The 18,364-nt window shown below is 33.5% G+C and overlaps 1 protein-coding gene across 1 annotated transcript in view; it reads left to right on the top strand.

Moving 5' to 3' along the window:
• LOC132704523 (transient receptor potential-gamma protein) overlaps window positions 1–18,364 on the top strand; it is a 94,266-nt gene that overhangs the window by 62,526 nt on the left and 13,376 nt on the right. Inside the window, exons 6-13 of the mRNA XM_060674551.1 lie at window positions 34–244; window positions 9,842–10,076; window positions 10,131–10,250; window positions 10,337–10,506; window positions 11,911–12,008; window positions 12,090–12,223; window positions 12,287–12,416; window positions 17,854–18,049. Of these exons, the coding sequence (XP_060530534.1) occupies window positions 34–244; window positions 9,842–10,076; window positions 10,131–10,250; window positions 10,337–10,506; window positions 11,911–12,008; window positions 12,090–12,223; window positions 12,287–12,416; window positions 17,854–18,049 (1,294 nt within the window). The remainder of the gene's footprint in view (window positions 1–33; window positions 245–9,841; window positions 10,077–10,130; window positions 10,251–10,336; window positions 10,507–11,910; window positions 12,009–12,089; window positions 12,224–12,286; window positions 12,417–17,853; window positions 18,050–18,364) is intronic.

The raw sequence follows: 18,364 nt of genomic DNA, 5'->3' as shown, positions 1-18,364 counted from the left end.
TGATGATAATAAAGCGGTAATTATGAATTACAGGCTAAGTTTCATGGAGCACGAGTTCCGGGGCGAATACCAAGAGCTTAGGAAACAATGTCAGGACTTTGCAACCGCTTTACTGGACCACACGAGGAGCTCTTACGAGCTGGAGGTGCTCCTCAATCACGATCCTACTGGTCCGGCCTTCGAGCACGGCGATCGGATGCACCTCAATAGACTGAAACTTGCCATCAAGCTTCGACAGAAAAAGGTAACAGAATGATCGGCACACTTTTGCTATACTGTTTTCTTGGCTTTTTTATCCGTATAGAAAAATATTTATCTTACGAATTACGAACTAACATTTTTTGTTTTACCACGGTACCCGTTACATTTCGATTACTTATGTTATAAAACCTCAGAACCTATTAATTTTTCGGGAGACATTTTCGGTATTCTTATATAACCTTTATTGCACTTAATTGAAGAATCTTATAAAAGTAACGCTGTAACGCTTTGACGCTGAAAGTAAAATTCAAATAGATGGTTGCATATTATGTGCGATCCTGATAAATGAAAAATTAATCTAGAGTTCAAAATAAAAATGGTATTCAAGGAAAAAATAATTAATAAATAACACAACAAACAACAAATCTCACTCTGCGCAGAGTCGCCTGGTAAACACAATCATTCTCGATAAGGTACTATCGATCTTTTCGGTATTTCGATCGATTTATTAATATTTGTGTTTTATTAGAAGTTGACCGAAAAAATGAAAGGTACAGTTGTGCATTTTCTGTGTACTGGTGTAGGTTACAAAATCGCAAACAAGATCTTATGTGACAAATACAGATGGTAAATAGAAGAGGCCCAAGGAGCGAACCTTGTGGAACACCACACGTAACTGGCTCCGTAGACAACACAGTATCGTTAAATTCGACATATTTAAGTCTGTCATTGAGATAATTGCATAAGAGACATATAGCTCCCTCTGAAAAACCAATATGATGTATAATTGCAAGTAACAAGGCGCAGGCTTTAGAATAATCAAGGAATGTTAGGACCGTCGCCTGATCTTTATCAGCGAATTATGTCATCTCTTTTAGTAATGTGGTCGCACAACCAAACCCTTGCCTAAAACCCGATGGATTTAAAAGAAGTATTCTGTATTTTTGAAGATACCCTCTAATCTGATAATTCATTATTTTTTCAATGACTTTTGATAATGCTCGTCGGAAAGGGGAGAGTTCTAGTGTAAAATTCAAATGGCATTTCAAAACATGTTTTATAATTATTTCTTAATGAAATGGTTTTTTCTACCGAAAAACTGAACCAATGGGGTGATTTATTTTTGGTTTTTACATCCTTTTAAGAAAAAGTCATTTAGAATTAAAACTTTTTAGTTGACATCCCTTACTGAAATTATATCCTCAAAAGGTGATACCGATAAGGAATTATCCAACAAGTCCCTGTCAAAATTCTTAAAATTTCTTACCTTTACTATCTTACATGATTTAGTTATATCCCTTATTACGCAATAAGTTAAAGAATGATCGGATATGTCTGAGATGTCTAAAGTTCCGCACTGAAAATTGTTTTTTTCTCTGGATATAAGGATCATATCCAGCGAGGGGAAGGTTTTATCTATAATTCACTTATTGACCTATTGATTAGGTTAGTTTTCTAAAAGCATATTCCGTTCGTTCCAGTAATATTGAAAACTTTTACAACACTGGTTTAGGTGACTTATGGGAATATTACTCTTCCAGTAAAAACTAAGGTTATTTTAGAACCGTGCGCAAATATTCAGTTGTTGTATTTTTTATGGAAAGAATTGTGCGAAGTTCTTAGGTGTCCTGGTAGCTAGAGAGTATTTATTAGGTGTTTTAAAGAGTTATAAGCTTACTTCGTAAAAACGAAGTAACCTATAAAACTACAAAATAATGTTTTCAACGACATCTTACAAAATTTGTAACACCAATGGCTTTCTTATAAAACTATAAAAACTAATACTTATTATAAACCCCTTACCTTAAAATTAAATCTTAATCTGACAAATTATTTTGCATGGGGAAAGTTTACCTTAATTTGACATTCAAGCCTGCATTAAGCAATAACTATTAAAACTACGAAAAGTTTATACTTATTTAGAAATTGGATCTTGAACTCCTGACGTAACTATTTATATTGGAAAGGTTTTTAATGTAAAAGTCATAGACGTGATAGCACTTGATGCTGAAATTTTAGAATCTTTCAATTTTATAATATTCGATGTATCTTTCAGCCACCACTGGTATGATGAAAAATTCAATTTTGCAGTTGCTGAAGGTAAAGGAACGCGACAGATCGCAACAAGTTATCATCACTTCTGACACAACTGTCACTATTTAAAGTATGACAGGTTCGCACAATTTTGTAATGGTACAGGCAGTAAGAAGGAAGCAACATTCATTCCCAAACAAGATAATTTCGAATCTGGAAGAAGGAAAACGGAAGCTCTTCAAAAATTTGGTAATCTAAGGGTTTTGCTATTCAACCAGACATCTTTCCAATATAATTTATTCCACAACTTAGTTAAAACCTCCTAATAGTTTTATGCTTCAATGAAGACGAAGAACCATATATTTTCGGTAAATGTGCTATATAATCTAATTCTCAAAAAATCATTGTCTATTCAACTCCAATTCGCAATGGCAGCTCTATGTCATCTACCGCCATTTTAGTGAACAAGCACCTGACATATCTAGTCTAAGAACCTAAAACGAAATTTTGTAACTTCTCCTTGAACTTGTTACTTTGGGTTTCTGACAACGCTTTAAAAAAAAAACTCTCGATCACCTATTTGAACATCTAGTTCAATATCCCAAACTTATTCAAAATCTTCTGAAAATTTCTTCTATGTTTGGATTAGAAGCTACATTCGCTCTAATTTTTTTGCAATACAATTTTTTCAGTTTAGTAGTCATTTGCTTCTACCCAAACCAGCTGTCTTACACTCTAGATTTTAAATTATGAAGAAATGACAAACGCAATAGCTCGAAAATATTGACCTTGACCATTTAGATTAGCGAATCATCTTCCAGCGGGTAATATTCATTTCGAATGGACCACCAAACTCAATAACCCTTTAATGAGGACTATTTTACATTCGGGCAACAGAAAATAAATTTTTATCGGCGAATTTACGTTCCAGTTTTATGACCCCTTCGAAAATATGAAAGCGAATATTCAGATTTTAGTGCAGACAACATTTATCGGCCGTTCGCTGCAGTTAATAGATTTAAGGGTCGTAAATAGGCAGGGTATTGTTTTGCCGTGCACTTTGGCAATAAACCGAGGGTGCATTTTGTTTGGCGCGGGAGCATAGGCATACAACCCTGTCAGTCAAATACTTGTAGTTCAGTGGCCCGTTGACCCACTTTATGGGCACTGACCCTTTTCTACACCGATCACCCCTGTGCAGTGATTAGGGCGCCATTTTATGGGTGTCAAACTCCTACACCTGACTAATTTCGAATCTGACAATAAGAAAAGCGACAGTTCGATTATTCAAGCGGCAGTGCAGTTTATATATATATATATATATATATATATATATATATATATATATATATATATATATATATATATATATATATATATATATATATATATATATATATATATATATATATATATATATATATATATATATATATATATATATATATATATACACGCTACACTGTATACCCCTTGGTTTTCCAGAGTAATTTTTTGTTTTGGGTTCCTTAGTATAGCTCCGATGGTATGGTCAGGTTTGTATGCCGTTGATATGTCGTGTTTCCGTAATATTCGGCCGATTTTGTCAGTAACCCCCTTGATGTATGGCAGGACAGCGATCGATCTTCGTTGGGTCTCGTCCTGCACTCTCTGCTGCGGCTGTTGTTGTTTACTGATTGCCTTGCTGATGGTGCGCCTTTGGTATCCGTTTTGTCGAAGACAGGTACTAATTTTCTTCAGTTCTTTATCTCTGTTCCTCTCGTTTGTGAACCTGAATTAGTATTATATATATATATATATATATATATATATATATATATATATATATATATATATATATATATATATATATATATATATATATATATATATATATATATATATATATATATATATATATATATATATATATATATATATATATATATATATATATATATATATATATATATATATATATATATATATATATATATATATATATATATATATATATATATATATATATATATAATGATATATGATATTTTGGCGAATTATCCTACTCCAGGGTCAAACGACGAACGGATAAACACCCGGCTTACCACCAATACACATAGTTCCATCCGTGAAGGACTAAAGCAAAATATATATATATATATATATATATATATATATATATATATATATATATATATATATATATATATATATAATGTTTTGTTTTAGTCCTTGACGGATGGAACTGTTGATGTTGATTTCCTTTATCAGTTGTAAAAAGTGTTCGGAGTTCTTTACATAAGATGCCTTGGCTTCCACGATAGGTTGCAGTATGTTAGCTAGATATTGTGGAAGCCAAGGCATCTTATGTAAAGAACTCCGAACATTTTTTACAACTGATAAAGGAAATCAACATCGATCCACAAGATGTCTTGGCTAGCTTCGATGTAAAATCTCTGTACTAGAGTACACCTATTGACGAGGCTTTGGAAGAACACGTATTTTAGATACGATGGTCAGCTCTATAGACAGACAGATGGCGTCCCAATGGGGTCATCACTTTCGCCAGCAATAGGAAACCTGTTCATGGCCTATTTCGAAGCTCAAGCGATCCGAGAAAGTCAACTCAAGCCGAGTCTCTGGATCCGATACGTCGACGACATCTTTATCATATGGTCCCACGGAGAGGCTAAACTAGATCATTTTCTAACTTACTTGAATTCTTTACACGATAGAATCGAGTTCACCATAGAAAAGGAGAAGGACAAACAACTACCATTTCTGGACGTCCTTTTGACACGATCAGACGAGAGAAAACTGCAACATCAAGAATATCGCAAACCTACTCACACCGATAGGTACCTGAATGCACAATCGCGCCATCACCCTAGTCAAATCCAGGCCGTTGCCAATACTCTGATCTGCAGATCGGTGAGACTTACAGACGAAATCCATAACAAGCGAGAAATGGAAAAAATCACACGAACACTCCGAGACAATAACTATAGGGAGTCTACTATACAAAAGCCAAGAGGACGAACACAAGGACACGGCGAGACTCAACTAAAGAACAGGAAAGGGAAGACATACCTTCAACTACCTTGCCATATGTAAAAGGAGTAACTGATCAAATAGGAAGGATTCTGAAACGACATCAAATCAGAACAACATACAAACCACACAAAACAGTGGGTCAACTAATAGGAAATCCAAAGGACCCTTCTCACCTAGAAAATCAAGGAGTCTATCTAATCCCGTGTAGAGACTGTCCAAAATATTACATAGGACAAACTAACAGAAAAATATCAGCCAGAATCGAAGAACACAAACTGGCTGTAAGCAACAAACAAATGACATCGGCAATCTACCGGCACCACCTGCAGACGGGTCACAGAATTAATTTTGGAGAAAGCAAGGAGATCGCAAACATCACAAAATTCAAACAGAGAACAATAAGGGAAGCGATTGAAATTCAAAAATATGATAACATAAACAACAGAGGTGTTGCCTCAACCCTCCCTGCAGTTTGGAAAGTGGTACTAAAGCACACTAACAGCGTGATTGCACAGCCTATTGTTTCCACCAATAGCGAGGAAGCGCCAACCACCGCGGCGCAATCAAGTCGAACCAATAGCGAGTTAGCACCGCTAGTCGCGGCAACCGTGTCCCCCACTCCGCCGCAGTACAATTTACGGTGGAGGGAACCGCGATTATAAAAAGCGCCGCACCGCACATTTTCACCTCAGTTTAAGTGCGGACATGTACGAGTGACATGGACGCACAGCCTCTGAAGATGCCAAGTGATATTTTGGCGAAACGTCAGGCGAATGATCCTACTCCAGGGTCAAACAACGAAGTCGTACGTGTCCGCACTTAAACTGAGGTGAAAATGTGCGGTGACCTGGGTTTTTCTGTACATTGAGGCCACTATACCTACTATAGATGACGTGAGGACCCACTAAGCCCAAAGCGGTGGACCCAGGTACTGCGCAGGTGAGACAGGTATTGATTCTTGGCGAATTTTAAATATATTTGACCACGGCGTTTTGAAATCTTAAAATACATTATTATTATTATCAAAAAATAATAATGGCAGACCATTAGCATGCGGTTAACATTATGACAGTTTTGGAAATGCTCAAAAAAATAAAATTTTGAAAGTATTTGACCAGATCTGCCATTGAGATATATTATTCGTTATAGTCTTAAAAAGCTTATATTAATAACGGTAGACGTTTTTATTGACTACACTCCTCAGTAGATAACAAAATCTTTACTATTACCCAGTCAGATGTATATGTATTACGATCACTATATGTATAGAAATTAATACTTTTTTTGTACTTTATATGCTAAACTTTATAAGACTGATGATACATGAAGCATATATATTACGCAATAATCTGAAATCTTGGGGTATAATGCAAGTTACAAAAAACCAAAATTTGAAAGGTGTCGGAATCATGTTTGTCGTAGGTTAACTTTTCTTCATCATCCATTGAATCGGACTCTGTAAAAATAAACCGTAAATTGTAAAATATAAATAATTAGTAAATTGATTCGAATTTATTTGATAAAGAATTAATTTTTATCAACTTACCAGGGACATTAGTAATTAAGTCGCTAACAAAAGATGGAAGTTGATATATCCATCGAACCATTTAAAGAAAAATGTGTTGTGCTGCTCAAGCCAAACATACTCTAAGGGGTCCAAAGTTGAAGGTTACTTTGTGTAAGCGTTTTTCCAAATAGTTGAAATGTAATGGGCTCTCAAAAGTTGCTGGTAGAGTTCACTCTTACATGGTGGTATTGAGGTTGCGTCAAAATTTTGTATTTTTTTACTAAAATTTTCATTCACATCCGAAGCTTTGTAACTACTCCCGGTACTACAGAGGGTCTTTACTCCAACAACTGCTCTAATTCAGCGCCAATATCTTTTTCTACGACTTCATCTGTCTCAGAAACGTTTAGGCTTTTTACAAGATTATCAAGTACAGTTATTGACCTATCAGCTAATGTTGATGGTTGCTCAGTTGCAGACAATGACGTAGTGGGTTGTAATACCGCTTCTTTGTTGAGATCGGTTGCATTTTTTTTAAGCCGTTAACGCTTTGTAACAACTACTGTGATATACAGAATCAAAAATTTCGTCCTGTAGAATTATTTCGTTGTATTTTAATTTATAATGTTTCCTTAACCTCAAAATTTGTCGACATTTTTCCATCTCTCTCTCTTTTAAAAATGTCAATAATTTCTCAGTCTTTGCTGTGCCACAAAAAACACGCATCACTAGTTCTTTTTCACTCGACATAATGTCAGAGATATTTAATTCGAATATTAATTCGAATAATAGTTTAATTAAAAGAAAAATAACATCAAGTAACACTGTGTATTTTATTAAATTCACTAAACACGAGGCATCTGTATAGAGATTCACAAACATACTGAAAACATCTGACAAAAACCGTTAGGTTGGGACTATAACAGAGCCATCACAGGTATAAACCCTAAATTATTTAAGTGGTAGTAGCTATAAAATAGAATACTATAAGCTGGAATGAGTAGAATAGTAATACATAGGAGAAAGAAAAGAGATAGCTATATGCAGTGTATGTATACGTCTGTCCGGGTAGTAGTAAAGATTTTGTTATCTACTGAGGAGTGTACTCAACAGAAACATTTGCCGTTATTAATATAAGTTTTTAAGACTATAACGAATTATATATCTCAATGGCAGATCTTGTCAAATACTTTGAAAATTTTATTTTTTTGAGCATTTTCAAAACTGTCTGCCATAATGTTAACCGCATGCTAATGGTCTGCCATTATTATTTTTCGATAATAATAATATCATATTTTAAGATTTCAAAACGACTGCCGTGGTCAAATATATTTAAAATTCGCCAAAAATTACTACATGTCTCACCTGCGCAATACCTGGGTCCACCGCTTTGGGCTTAGTAGGTCTCCACATTATGTATAGTAGGTATAAGAACCTCAATGTACAAAAGCCCAGGTCTGGTCAAATACATGTAGGTAGCCGCCCACTGGCTCTTAGACTATTAGAATAAAGACCACTTGACTTCAAAGGGCTACTGACAACAAATTTTCCAAAATGTTCTCTGCCCTGTCGCTCAAAGAAATGTAAAATGTGTTTGTCCGCTTATTTATCTGTAAAACTTAAATTCAAAATTGTCCACCATGTTAAACGAAACTTATTTAGTTATTTATTTTTAGCGGTTACATAATTTTACAAAACTAAGGTACAGTAAAGTAAAGTTGTTATGTACTAGAAATTGAATAAGGTAAAATGGCTACTATTGCATAAATTTAAACGGCATTTAAATTTTTGAAACCTACCACTAAACCTCAAACCCCTAAGCACAAATGGGCTATGCAAGCGTTAGTTTGCACCTTTAAATCCTCTGACATGAAAAATGTCACATGATATACCGGTTGTCCCGCTTATTTATATATCAAAACTTGAAATCAAATATTGGAATTTTAAATTAATCAATTTACTTATTTGTAAGGGCTATTGTCCGTTATTATTTGTTTATTCGTTCAAAGAAATGAAAACTGAAATTTTTGAAACTACCACAGCTTAAGTGGGTTATGCAAGCCATAGTTTGCACCTCTAAACCCACTGACATGAAAAATGTGGTAACATTTACAAGGCATACCGGTTGTCTCGCTTATTTATATGTCAAAACTTGAAATGAAATGTTGCAATTGTCCAACATATTGAAGGAAACTGATTCATTTATTTACTCACTTATTTATTTTATTTCAACAATTAAACCATTTTACAAAATTAAAGTAAATGAAAAATACGCATTGGAAGTTTTTATATACTAGAGATAGATTAAGCATATAAATTTTTGCAACCTACCACTAAACCTCAAGTCATTGACACGAAAATTGTGGTAACGTTTACATAGTTGTCCCGCTTATTTGTATGTAAAAACTTGAAATTAAATTTTAATATCTTTCGGACGTTAAGCTACCTTCAATTCATATTGATCATAATTGATTTCTTTGAAAATTGTCCTATATTTAGAAAAGTGAAAAAAAAATATTTTCGGAGAATATTTTTCGATAATTTCAAAGGCGAACAATTGTTATAATCTTTTTTTTTTTTCATGAAAAAATGTCAATTTTGATGGATAAAAATTGATGTATTAATCACTTTGGATTCCAAAAGAATATCTAATGTCAAAAGTGACGTTCCAGCTAAATGCCGTTGTTATACATTTGAGATTGATTTTCTTATACAACAAAACCAACTTTAGTGGTTTGTGATAATATTAAAATAAATTAACATTCACAATTTACAACGTCATACTTAAAATTTGTTTTTTTTTAATTAAGGCGGGGTTTCGATTAAAATATATAAATATATATATATATATATATATATATATATATATATATATATATATATATATATATATATATATATATATATATATATATATATATATATATATATATATATATATATATATATATATATATATATATATATATATATATATATATATTAAAAATATATATAAATAAATAGTATATAAAAATAAATAATATATATAAATATATAAATAAAGAAGGCTGCTGCTATTTCCAGTTTGTGGCTCACTCTAACGTTCAACAATTACTGGCTTCCATTTGGTACGAAGGTTTGCCGGGTTTCCGTCGAAAAAACATGGTCCTCCAAGCGTTGGAGATCGTACGCATAGGAATGCTCTTCCCGTTTTTCTCCATTGCCTACATCGTCGCGCCGCACTCTATCATCGGACAGACCATGAGGAAGCCTTTTATAAAGTTCATCTGCCATTCTGCATCTTACTTCACATTCCTATGTAAGAAAGACAGTAAGATAATTAGAAGTTTTATTACAATTGATCCTGTTACAGTTATGTTAATACTGGCCTCACAGCGACAATTATTTTTCAACGGAGATAACGAAGAAATCATTATCCAGAGAGGTGCCAAACCGACTCTGATAGAGTGGATAATCCTCGGCTACGTTAGCGGTTAGTGTTTCCTTAGACATTTCCGTTTTATTTTAAAAATGCATGCAAAATTGGGGGAACTTTGAATCAATTTTTGCTTATGGAAGGTCTTATATGGAGCGAGATCAAACAACTCTGGGACGTCGGGCTCGAAGAATACGTGCGTGATATGTGGAACGTCATCGATTTCATTACCAATTCCTTGTACGTAGCAACGGTGGCGCTGAGGGTGGTGTCTTATTATCAAGTAAGAAATTGTTCTAGAAACAGATTTCGTGTAATTTTTATGACTATGTTACGCAAGCAGAAAGAATATCCGTGTTCCACGTAACCAGTTTCCCGGGGAAATCTTGAGATTATAGGCAAATCATTAGTTTTGACCAACCCTGTATGTTATGGAACTAATTAAGAAATAATATACAGTAGCTCCCAAAGCTATGTTTAAAATTTCAAATATCTAGTAGCTCCAGTGTCGTAGTAATAAAAACTTAATTGACGCTATGTTTTGATTGAAAAATAAATAAAACCTCTAAAGATAACTATGGAAAAGTATTTCGCAAAAAAAAAAAATCAGAAAGTAATAGCGGATCGGAAAATGAAATGGATTACATGACTTTTATTTCAAATTTCAATATTGATGCTACAGTTGCGAAGAAGCGGCAAATTAAAATATTGAACTGAACTCACAGAAAACTGTCACTTTCGTTGCCATTCTCTAACGCTATGTCTATTAGGTTGTTCCACATAAATGTACTCGATAGTTTACAGAGTTCCCCAATGACAGAAGAAATGGTTAAAACTACATTTCTTCAAATTTAATTAATAAATAAAATAATAATAATAAATTTTTTTAATCAAATTGTCTTTAAAATGATGTAGAATAGCGGTATATCTAGTAGTAAGGTTGATGAAGTAATTGTGAAAATCTCGTCTTGAAATATTTGTATGAAATAGTTAGGTTGTTGATATTAATTGTTAAATTATTGTTCCAAGTGTTTAACAGATGCTAAAGCTATTACGCTTAAATAGTGAGTTATTGTTGTATTATTTTTTACAAATAAGGAATAAAGAAAAGAATTTCTTGTAAGTTTTTGTAATGTGTTTAAAAATTCATCAAGGGTATGTGTTTGTTGCATTGTTGAATTCCAATTGGATTCTTGTTTTGCCAGGATTTCATTTGACATTTTCTTTGCTTCAAAAATAATAAAACTATTTGATTCAATTCTGAAAGCTCCTTTTGTGTAATTATATTGATACTTTAGCTCTTATTTTAAAGTTTTCAAACTTTGGCCCCCGTCGAGAGACGGTAATGGAGCGACTAGTTTTAATAAATATTGGGCTCTATGGCTAAAAAATGAAAAATGTGTCATCTCACGAATACTGAAACCTAACCAAATGAGAAAATTAGGGGGCGAGAATAGATGATCCAGCGAGCACTTGGCATGAGGTAGGAAACAAGAACATCGGTACTGCGAGATGGAATATTATAGGTTGATAATTTAAGAAGGCCTATGGTAGTGTATATATTATAATCATTTGTCTCCAAGCTCTCCACAGCTTAAGTTAACAATGTCACCACATGTTGTTGTTAGAAGCATAAAAATTTTTCTTCGAAAACCCAACAATGTTTTTTCACTAATCACACGGTAGAATAGGTAATTGAACAATGTAAATATTTTAGGTCCACCAAAAATCGGAAATTATTTTGAGGAAGGACTGGGACGCCTGGGACCCAATGCTGATTTCCGAAGGCTTGTTTTCAGCCGCAAATATTTTCAGGTATACTTTACGTTTTCCTCTATGAATATCACAAAGACGCTTTTGTTCATTGCGACAGTATTAACTGAACTTTCCTTACAGTTCTCTCAAGTTGGTTTACATATTTTCCGTAAACCCTCACCTGGGTCCTCTTCAGGTGTCTCTGTCACGCATGGTCATGGACATCATGAAATTTTTCTTTTTATACGTACTAGTTCTATTTGCTTTTTCCTGCGGTAAGTAGAAATTGTGTTTTTCCTCAAAATGTTACTCGAGTTATTTTCTTTTTTTTTTGATAGGGCTAAATCAGTTGTTGTGGTATTACGCGGGCGCGGAAAAAGAAAAATGTCCAGATCCAGAGGACAGTTCAAATTCCAGCGGCCCGGGCAGCGACTCCAATGCGTGCACCATTTGGAGGCGGTTCTCAAAGTATGTAACGATTTCGTAAAAAAATTACTCTTAATTGATGCTTCTTGGATGGAAATGTTTCCATAACTGAACTAAGAATGCGTTATTAAACAAATTTTAACTAGACTACTCACTCATGGTCTTTTTTATTCCTTCACACCAGTTCTTTCTTGGTCGTCCTGTCTTTTCTCTTTCCTGTGGAGCCTATTGTAATATCTGTTTTGACAGTCTGCCATCCTGCCTTCTCTGAACATGTAACAGAAATTTCAGTTCTTTTTGCTCTATGTCCCCTGTGACTGTTATCCCATTATTGTCGTTTGATTTACGTGGTCATTTGTTTTATGTTCTATTCTTGAAATCTTAGCAGATTTTCTTATAGCATTCATTTCTGTTGGGAAGATTTTCCTTTTGTCGTTTTCGGTCATTGTTCATATTTCCGAGGCATAAGGCAACACTTTTTATGATGCAGTTATATATACGAATTTTACAAATTCGACTGAGGTGGCTTTTACTTGATGAAAATCTATTTATCAAAATAAATAAGAACTAAAAGTTCAGATTTTCACGAAATCATATATTGTGACATGACAATTGTTTCGACAACACCGTGTGTGAAAATCTGAACTTTTAGTTCTTATTTATTTTTACGAATTTGACTATTCTTTCTTTTTCCTTTTCTATTATTTTTCAAATCTGAGCAACTCTGGTTTGAATTTCTGTGCTGTCCTTTTTTCATTTCAGTGCTTTATTTATTGTATTTTTCTATTAACTTTCTGGCCATATACTCCATGTTTTCTTTACATTGTTCTAAGCGTTGATGTGGCCTACATTTATTGATCCATGCATGCTCTGTGTATATTTTAAACAATCTGGATAATGTTTTGCTTGTTTAGTTTAACTTTTGCTGTACTGTTGTTTGTTGTATTTTGGTTTTTTTGTATAGTTAATTTTTGTGTGTTTTAGGCCTTCCCATAATTTTACGGCTGGCGCTGTGTCGTAGGCCTTAGGCAAATACAAAATGGCAGATGTACCTCCTTTCCAGAAGGCATTATTTGTGTAGGATCTTCCGTTTCTAAGGCCACTATGTTCTTCTACTTCTTTGTCGCGGTACTCTTCTTCAATTAGGCTTCTTATAACTCATACATACAACTGACTGAAAGTGCTAGTAACTGGCAGCCCCTGTAATTGGTGTAGTCTTTTTTGAATTTAAGCCCATTGTGACTAATTTTGCTAGTTTTGATGAATGTTTAAGTGGTCCTTGTTTAAGTTGTTAAAAACTCTAATTCATAAAAAATGCGATCTTACAGTAGACAAAGATGCTTAAGTATGCACTAACATATTTTTATGTAACCTAGTTTAAATTGTCCTATTAGTAAACGTATTTTATACAGGGTTTTCCACCCAACTAGTTCATTGAAAGTTTATTGAGATGTTACTTAGAAACACATTTCAATGTTTGGGATTAAGATAAGTTTTTTATATATTTCTTGTCACTTCCAGTTCAACCAAAAGTTGCTGCAAACTTGCTTATTTGAAGTAGAACACCCGATAAATTATTTGTTTATTTTGTATCCTATACCTATAAATACTCCTTACACAACGTTTCGCGCAGATGTACCACTACATCTATCAAGCGCAGATTAAGTTTGCGGGGTTCCCCAGCAAGTTGCTTAACTAGATCTCCGCTTCAAATTGTCTAGCCACTTGCGGGAAAAACTCCTTCATTTGTAAAGAATTCTGGGCACTTGACAGATATTTTAAAAAACGTAAGATTATATCCTCCAGGCAAGCTTGTTAGTTTTGAAGTGAAAAGTCTGTACACCAACGTGCCCTTGCAATGTGTGCTACCACCGCGGAGAGCGATGGCAGCTTAGGTGCTGTCTGTTCAATTCTTACTTTCAAGTCAAAGATAAGTTTTACGCATATAATGTCCTACCAATGGTCTGCCCTCTTTCTCGGGTGGTGACGAATATATGACCTGTGTTCAAAAAGTAAGATGACTTTTGTAATTGGGCGGGCTACATCTTCGATGTTTTTTTATGTTCACAGTTTCAACCAATTTGCACGTTTTTTTTTTTGAGACAGACGCGTTAGACGTGTTTTATGTGCTCGGCAGTTTTCTGCTATAAAAAAAATGGAACAAAAAATTTGCATAAAATTAGAGAAGTGGCTGAAGACATCGGTATCCCTATTGGCTCGTGCCATGCATAATTTTGAACAAAAAGATCGTCGTAAAAAGCACAGTCATCCCGATGAAAGAACCCAGAATCGCCAACAGCGAAAATAGCACGTCAAGCTCCGCATCACGATAATGCACCTGCTCACTCATGGTTGCTTGTGTCTATCTCTTTTCCTGTTCCCAAAACTCAAGAAGGAGGTTTGGAACGATTGAGGAAATAAAGAAAAAATCGATAGAAGAACTCAAGGCTATATCGGAAACTAGTTACCAGAACTGGTTCGAGGATTGGAAATAACGCTGTCACAAGGGTATTATATCTGGGGATTACTTTGAAGGAACAACATTAATTTTGGTGAATAAATAAATACTTTTGAACACACCTCGTATACATGGAATGATTTGAAACTCGCGCTGTCGATGCGGCAATTGTTAAATTTCTGGTCTGGCATCATCATCTGGAATGGAACCGATAGTCAACTAGATTTCTTTTTCGATCATCTTAAAGCTTTGCGACTGTCTTTTAAATTTAGTTGAAAAGTGTCTCTCTGTCCTTGACCAGCGGTCGCCAACCTGCCGATCGCGAGCTACCGGTAGCTCGTGGAGGCAAGTCTGATAACTCTCAATGATTTTAATTTTAAAAATACAAACTGCAAAAACCAGAGAAGCTTCAAAATTCCACAAAAAAATTGTCCTAATATTAAACATAATGAACAACAACAATAACAAAATTAAGAAAGTGGCTCAACACATTTAAGAAGTTGGCGACCACTGGCCCTGATAATCCCATATTCCCATTATTCCCATTATTTCTACTGAATCATTGTTTATCATCGTCAAGCAAATCTCCTATACCTATGTTTAACCGTTTTTGATATGATGATATAATATTATTATTATTATTTATATAATATTTGACATTGCGAAAAATTTTGGTTTTTGAAAATTTAGCAAAATGTTAAAGTTCACGATTATGTTATTGTTGTTGTCTACTGTCATACAGCGCGTCCAAAATTAGGCCGCTAATATTCACAGTCGCTCAAACCTTAAATGTTATCTATGGGTTACCTAGATAGGGTTACCTATACCTACTCGGAATTACATTTATGGTATCCTATTAGTTAGACTGAATATCTTCCCTTCAAGTATAAAAAAAAACAATTATTACTATTATTATTACTATTTTTGCATTGCTTGGGTTGTACAAAACATGCGTTTTCCTCAATAATAGAGAATTTATATCTATATATTTATATTTTTATAGCTTTATACCAATTTATAGCGACTCAGCTATTTTACTACTTTCTTACATATGAATAGATTCACAGAATTAACCAGGATTAACTCCCACTCTAGGGTATTCGCAGTAAAAGTAAAATGTTCTTTATCAAATTATGATATGTTTAATAAAACCTCATTCCAGAGTTAAGCGATGAGAATAAAATTCATTCAACAACAAAAATAGAAAAAAACAAACATTTTTGATCACTAGAAAAATCGCATGCTGAACAGGAAGTAAAACATCAACGAATGAGATCCCTTTCCACCAGCAGTCAAGAATTTCCTTAACGATAGCTATGCTTCTAGATAGCTTCTATTTTTGGATCATTTTGAAGAACAAAATTGTTCCTAATAGACCAAGAACAATCGACATTTTATAAGAAGAAATAAGATAGACCATATCAAACAAGCCATTCATACAAAATTCAAAATTAGTCAAAAGTGTATCTTACATCATGGAGGTTATGAATAAATAGAGAACTCAGATTTTACCTTTCACCTTCAAAATGTAATAAAATATTGAAATCCTCCTCACTATTTATTTCCCTTATTATTGCTGGATGCTTATTAATTTTTCTCCAATAATAGAGAATTTATTGAATTTAATTCAGTCCCTGGTTATTTTTATTATAATACAATGGTGCCTATTCACATACTTTACTGCTTTCTTATTTATGAATAGATTTATTAAATTACCCACTATTGGGTATTCATAATACAGCATCAGCACACTTTTATACCGTCTACTTGAAACTTTCTTGTATGACTTGTTTTATAAAGTGAATTGTATCTGTGTTCGAAAATTGTAAGTATAATTCAAATTTTCGCATTTATTTTACTTATTTATTTGATTTATGTATTTTTTTGTATATTAGGAAATTTTGGCTTTCGTAAATTACTGATTCAACTACATTATTGATAGTTAATATTAGCAATTTTAAAGTATTTTTATTATCTTTCAACTCAATTATTTTATAGTAAAAAGCGAAATATATTATGTTTTTTAGTATAATGACATTGCTATTATGAATTACGTATTCAAGCAAATTATTGGTAGGTAATTTTTTAAAGTTTTTTTAACGAAAGTTAAGTCAAATTAATTACTGTTTTTTTGGGTTTTGCAGAAAATTTGTGAAGCACCAGCACAAAGGACAAAAATTGCAACAAGGGAAAGCTTACTTTAGTAAACAATATGACATTGCCTTCAGAAAAACCAAAAAACAGCGAACCAATTAAAACATGCAAAAACCCCAATTTTAGATCATTTTTGAAAACATATTTAATAATAATAATATAAAATTTAACGTACTGGCCGGGTCAACTGTAATTTTCTTTTAATTCGCAAGTAATATCTTGTCACTGCAATTAATGTGTGTATCTGTGAATAAAAAACTTTTATTAATTTTTTTGTTTCATTTATATTCAATTATTACTATACTAATTATTAGTTGTTATTTCACAATACAATAATTGCTTTTCCGTAGTCAAGTACATGAAGGGAAAATGTTTAGCCCAACAAATATGCTACTCTCAAAAATCCTAATTATATTAGCACATTATACATAAAATATGTTTAAAATTTAACACAAAATCCCAAAATTGAAATTGAAATAATGACTGAAACTGACAATATTTTAAAAAGGAGTACACTAGGCACTTACCTTAACTCCAAAAATTGAAAGGCGTCTCTAAATTAAATTTCAATAATTAATAAACATACTATGGCAGAAACTTTTGCCGTGAAATAAAGCCTGTGACATTTCACATTGGCGTCGGACCTTTCGGTGTCTAAATATTATCAATCGTTTAGTGTGTTTCGTTTTATCAATAGCGGAATCGCAGTTTCGGAAACAATGGATCCTCAAATGGGCGCTAACGATAAAATAAAACGAATCAAGTAGAGACAATATCCAATTTGTGGGGCCGGCCGTCTTTCTCGACAAAATCCTAAACAATTTATTTCAGCAATCCCTTTCGGCTGATCCGCAAATCTTTTTCCAGCTTATTCGAGACGGTCCAGACTCTCTTCTGGGCGGTGTTCGGCCTAATAGATTTGGAGAGCTTCGAACTAAATGAAATTAAGATCTTCACGCGATTCTGGGGCATGCTCATGTTCGGCACTTATTCTGTGATAAACATCGTCGTCCTATTAAATTTGTTGATTGCGATGATGAACCACTCCTACCAATTGATATCGGTCAGTAAGCAAATGTAAACGGTTCCTTATTATAGGCTATTTCAGAAAGGTGTAGAGTAAGAAAGACCATAGGCGTAGGTATATTTTGTGCAAAAAAAAAATTGAAAGTAGAAAAGTCCAGGCACACCAATAAAAGTGGACTGAACTTAATTAAAAAATTTCTTTATTCACATTGCAATACGCAAAAAAATTATTGTGATGTTATTTATGGGCCATACCTCAGTTATTATTCTAATCGCATCAAAAAATTTATGTCTTAGACTGATTTATGGAAATCGCATAAAAGAAAGCATGAACGAATTGGCTAAACAGCCC

The sequence above is a fragment of the Cylas formicarius genome, unplaced genomic scaffold, assembly GCF_029955315.1.
Source record: "Cylas formicarius isolate icCylForm1 unplaced genomic scaffold, icCylForm1.1 PGA_scaffold_7__23_contigs__length_41026272, whole genome shotgun sequence".
Lineage (NCBI taxonomy): Eukaryota > Metazoa > Arthropoda > Insecta > Coleoptera > Brentidae > Cylas > Cylas formicarius.
This window is presented reverse-complemented; position numbering and strand designations above follow the sequence as displayed.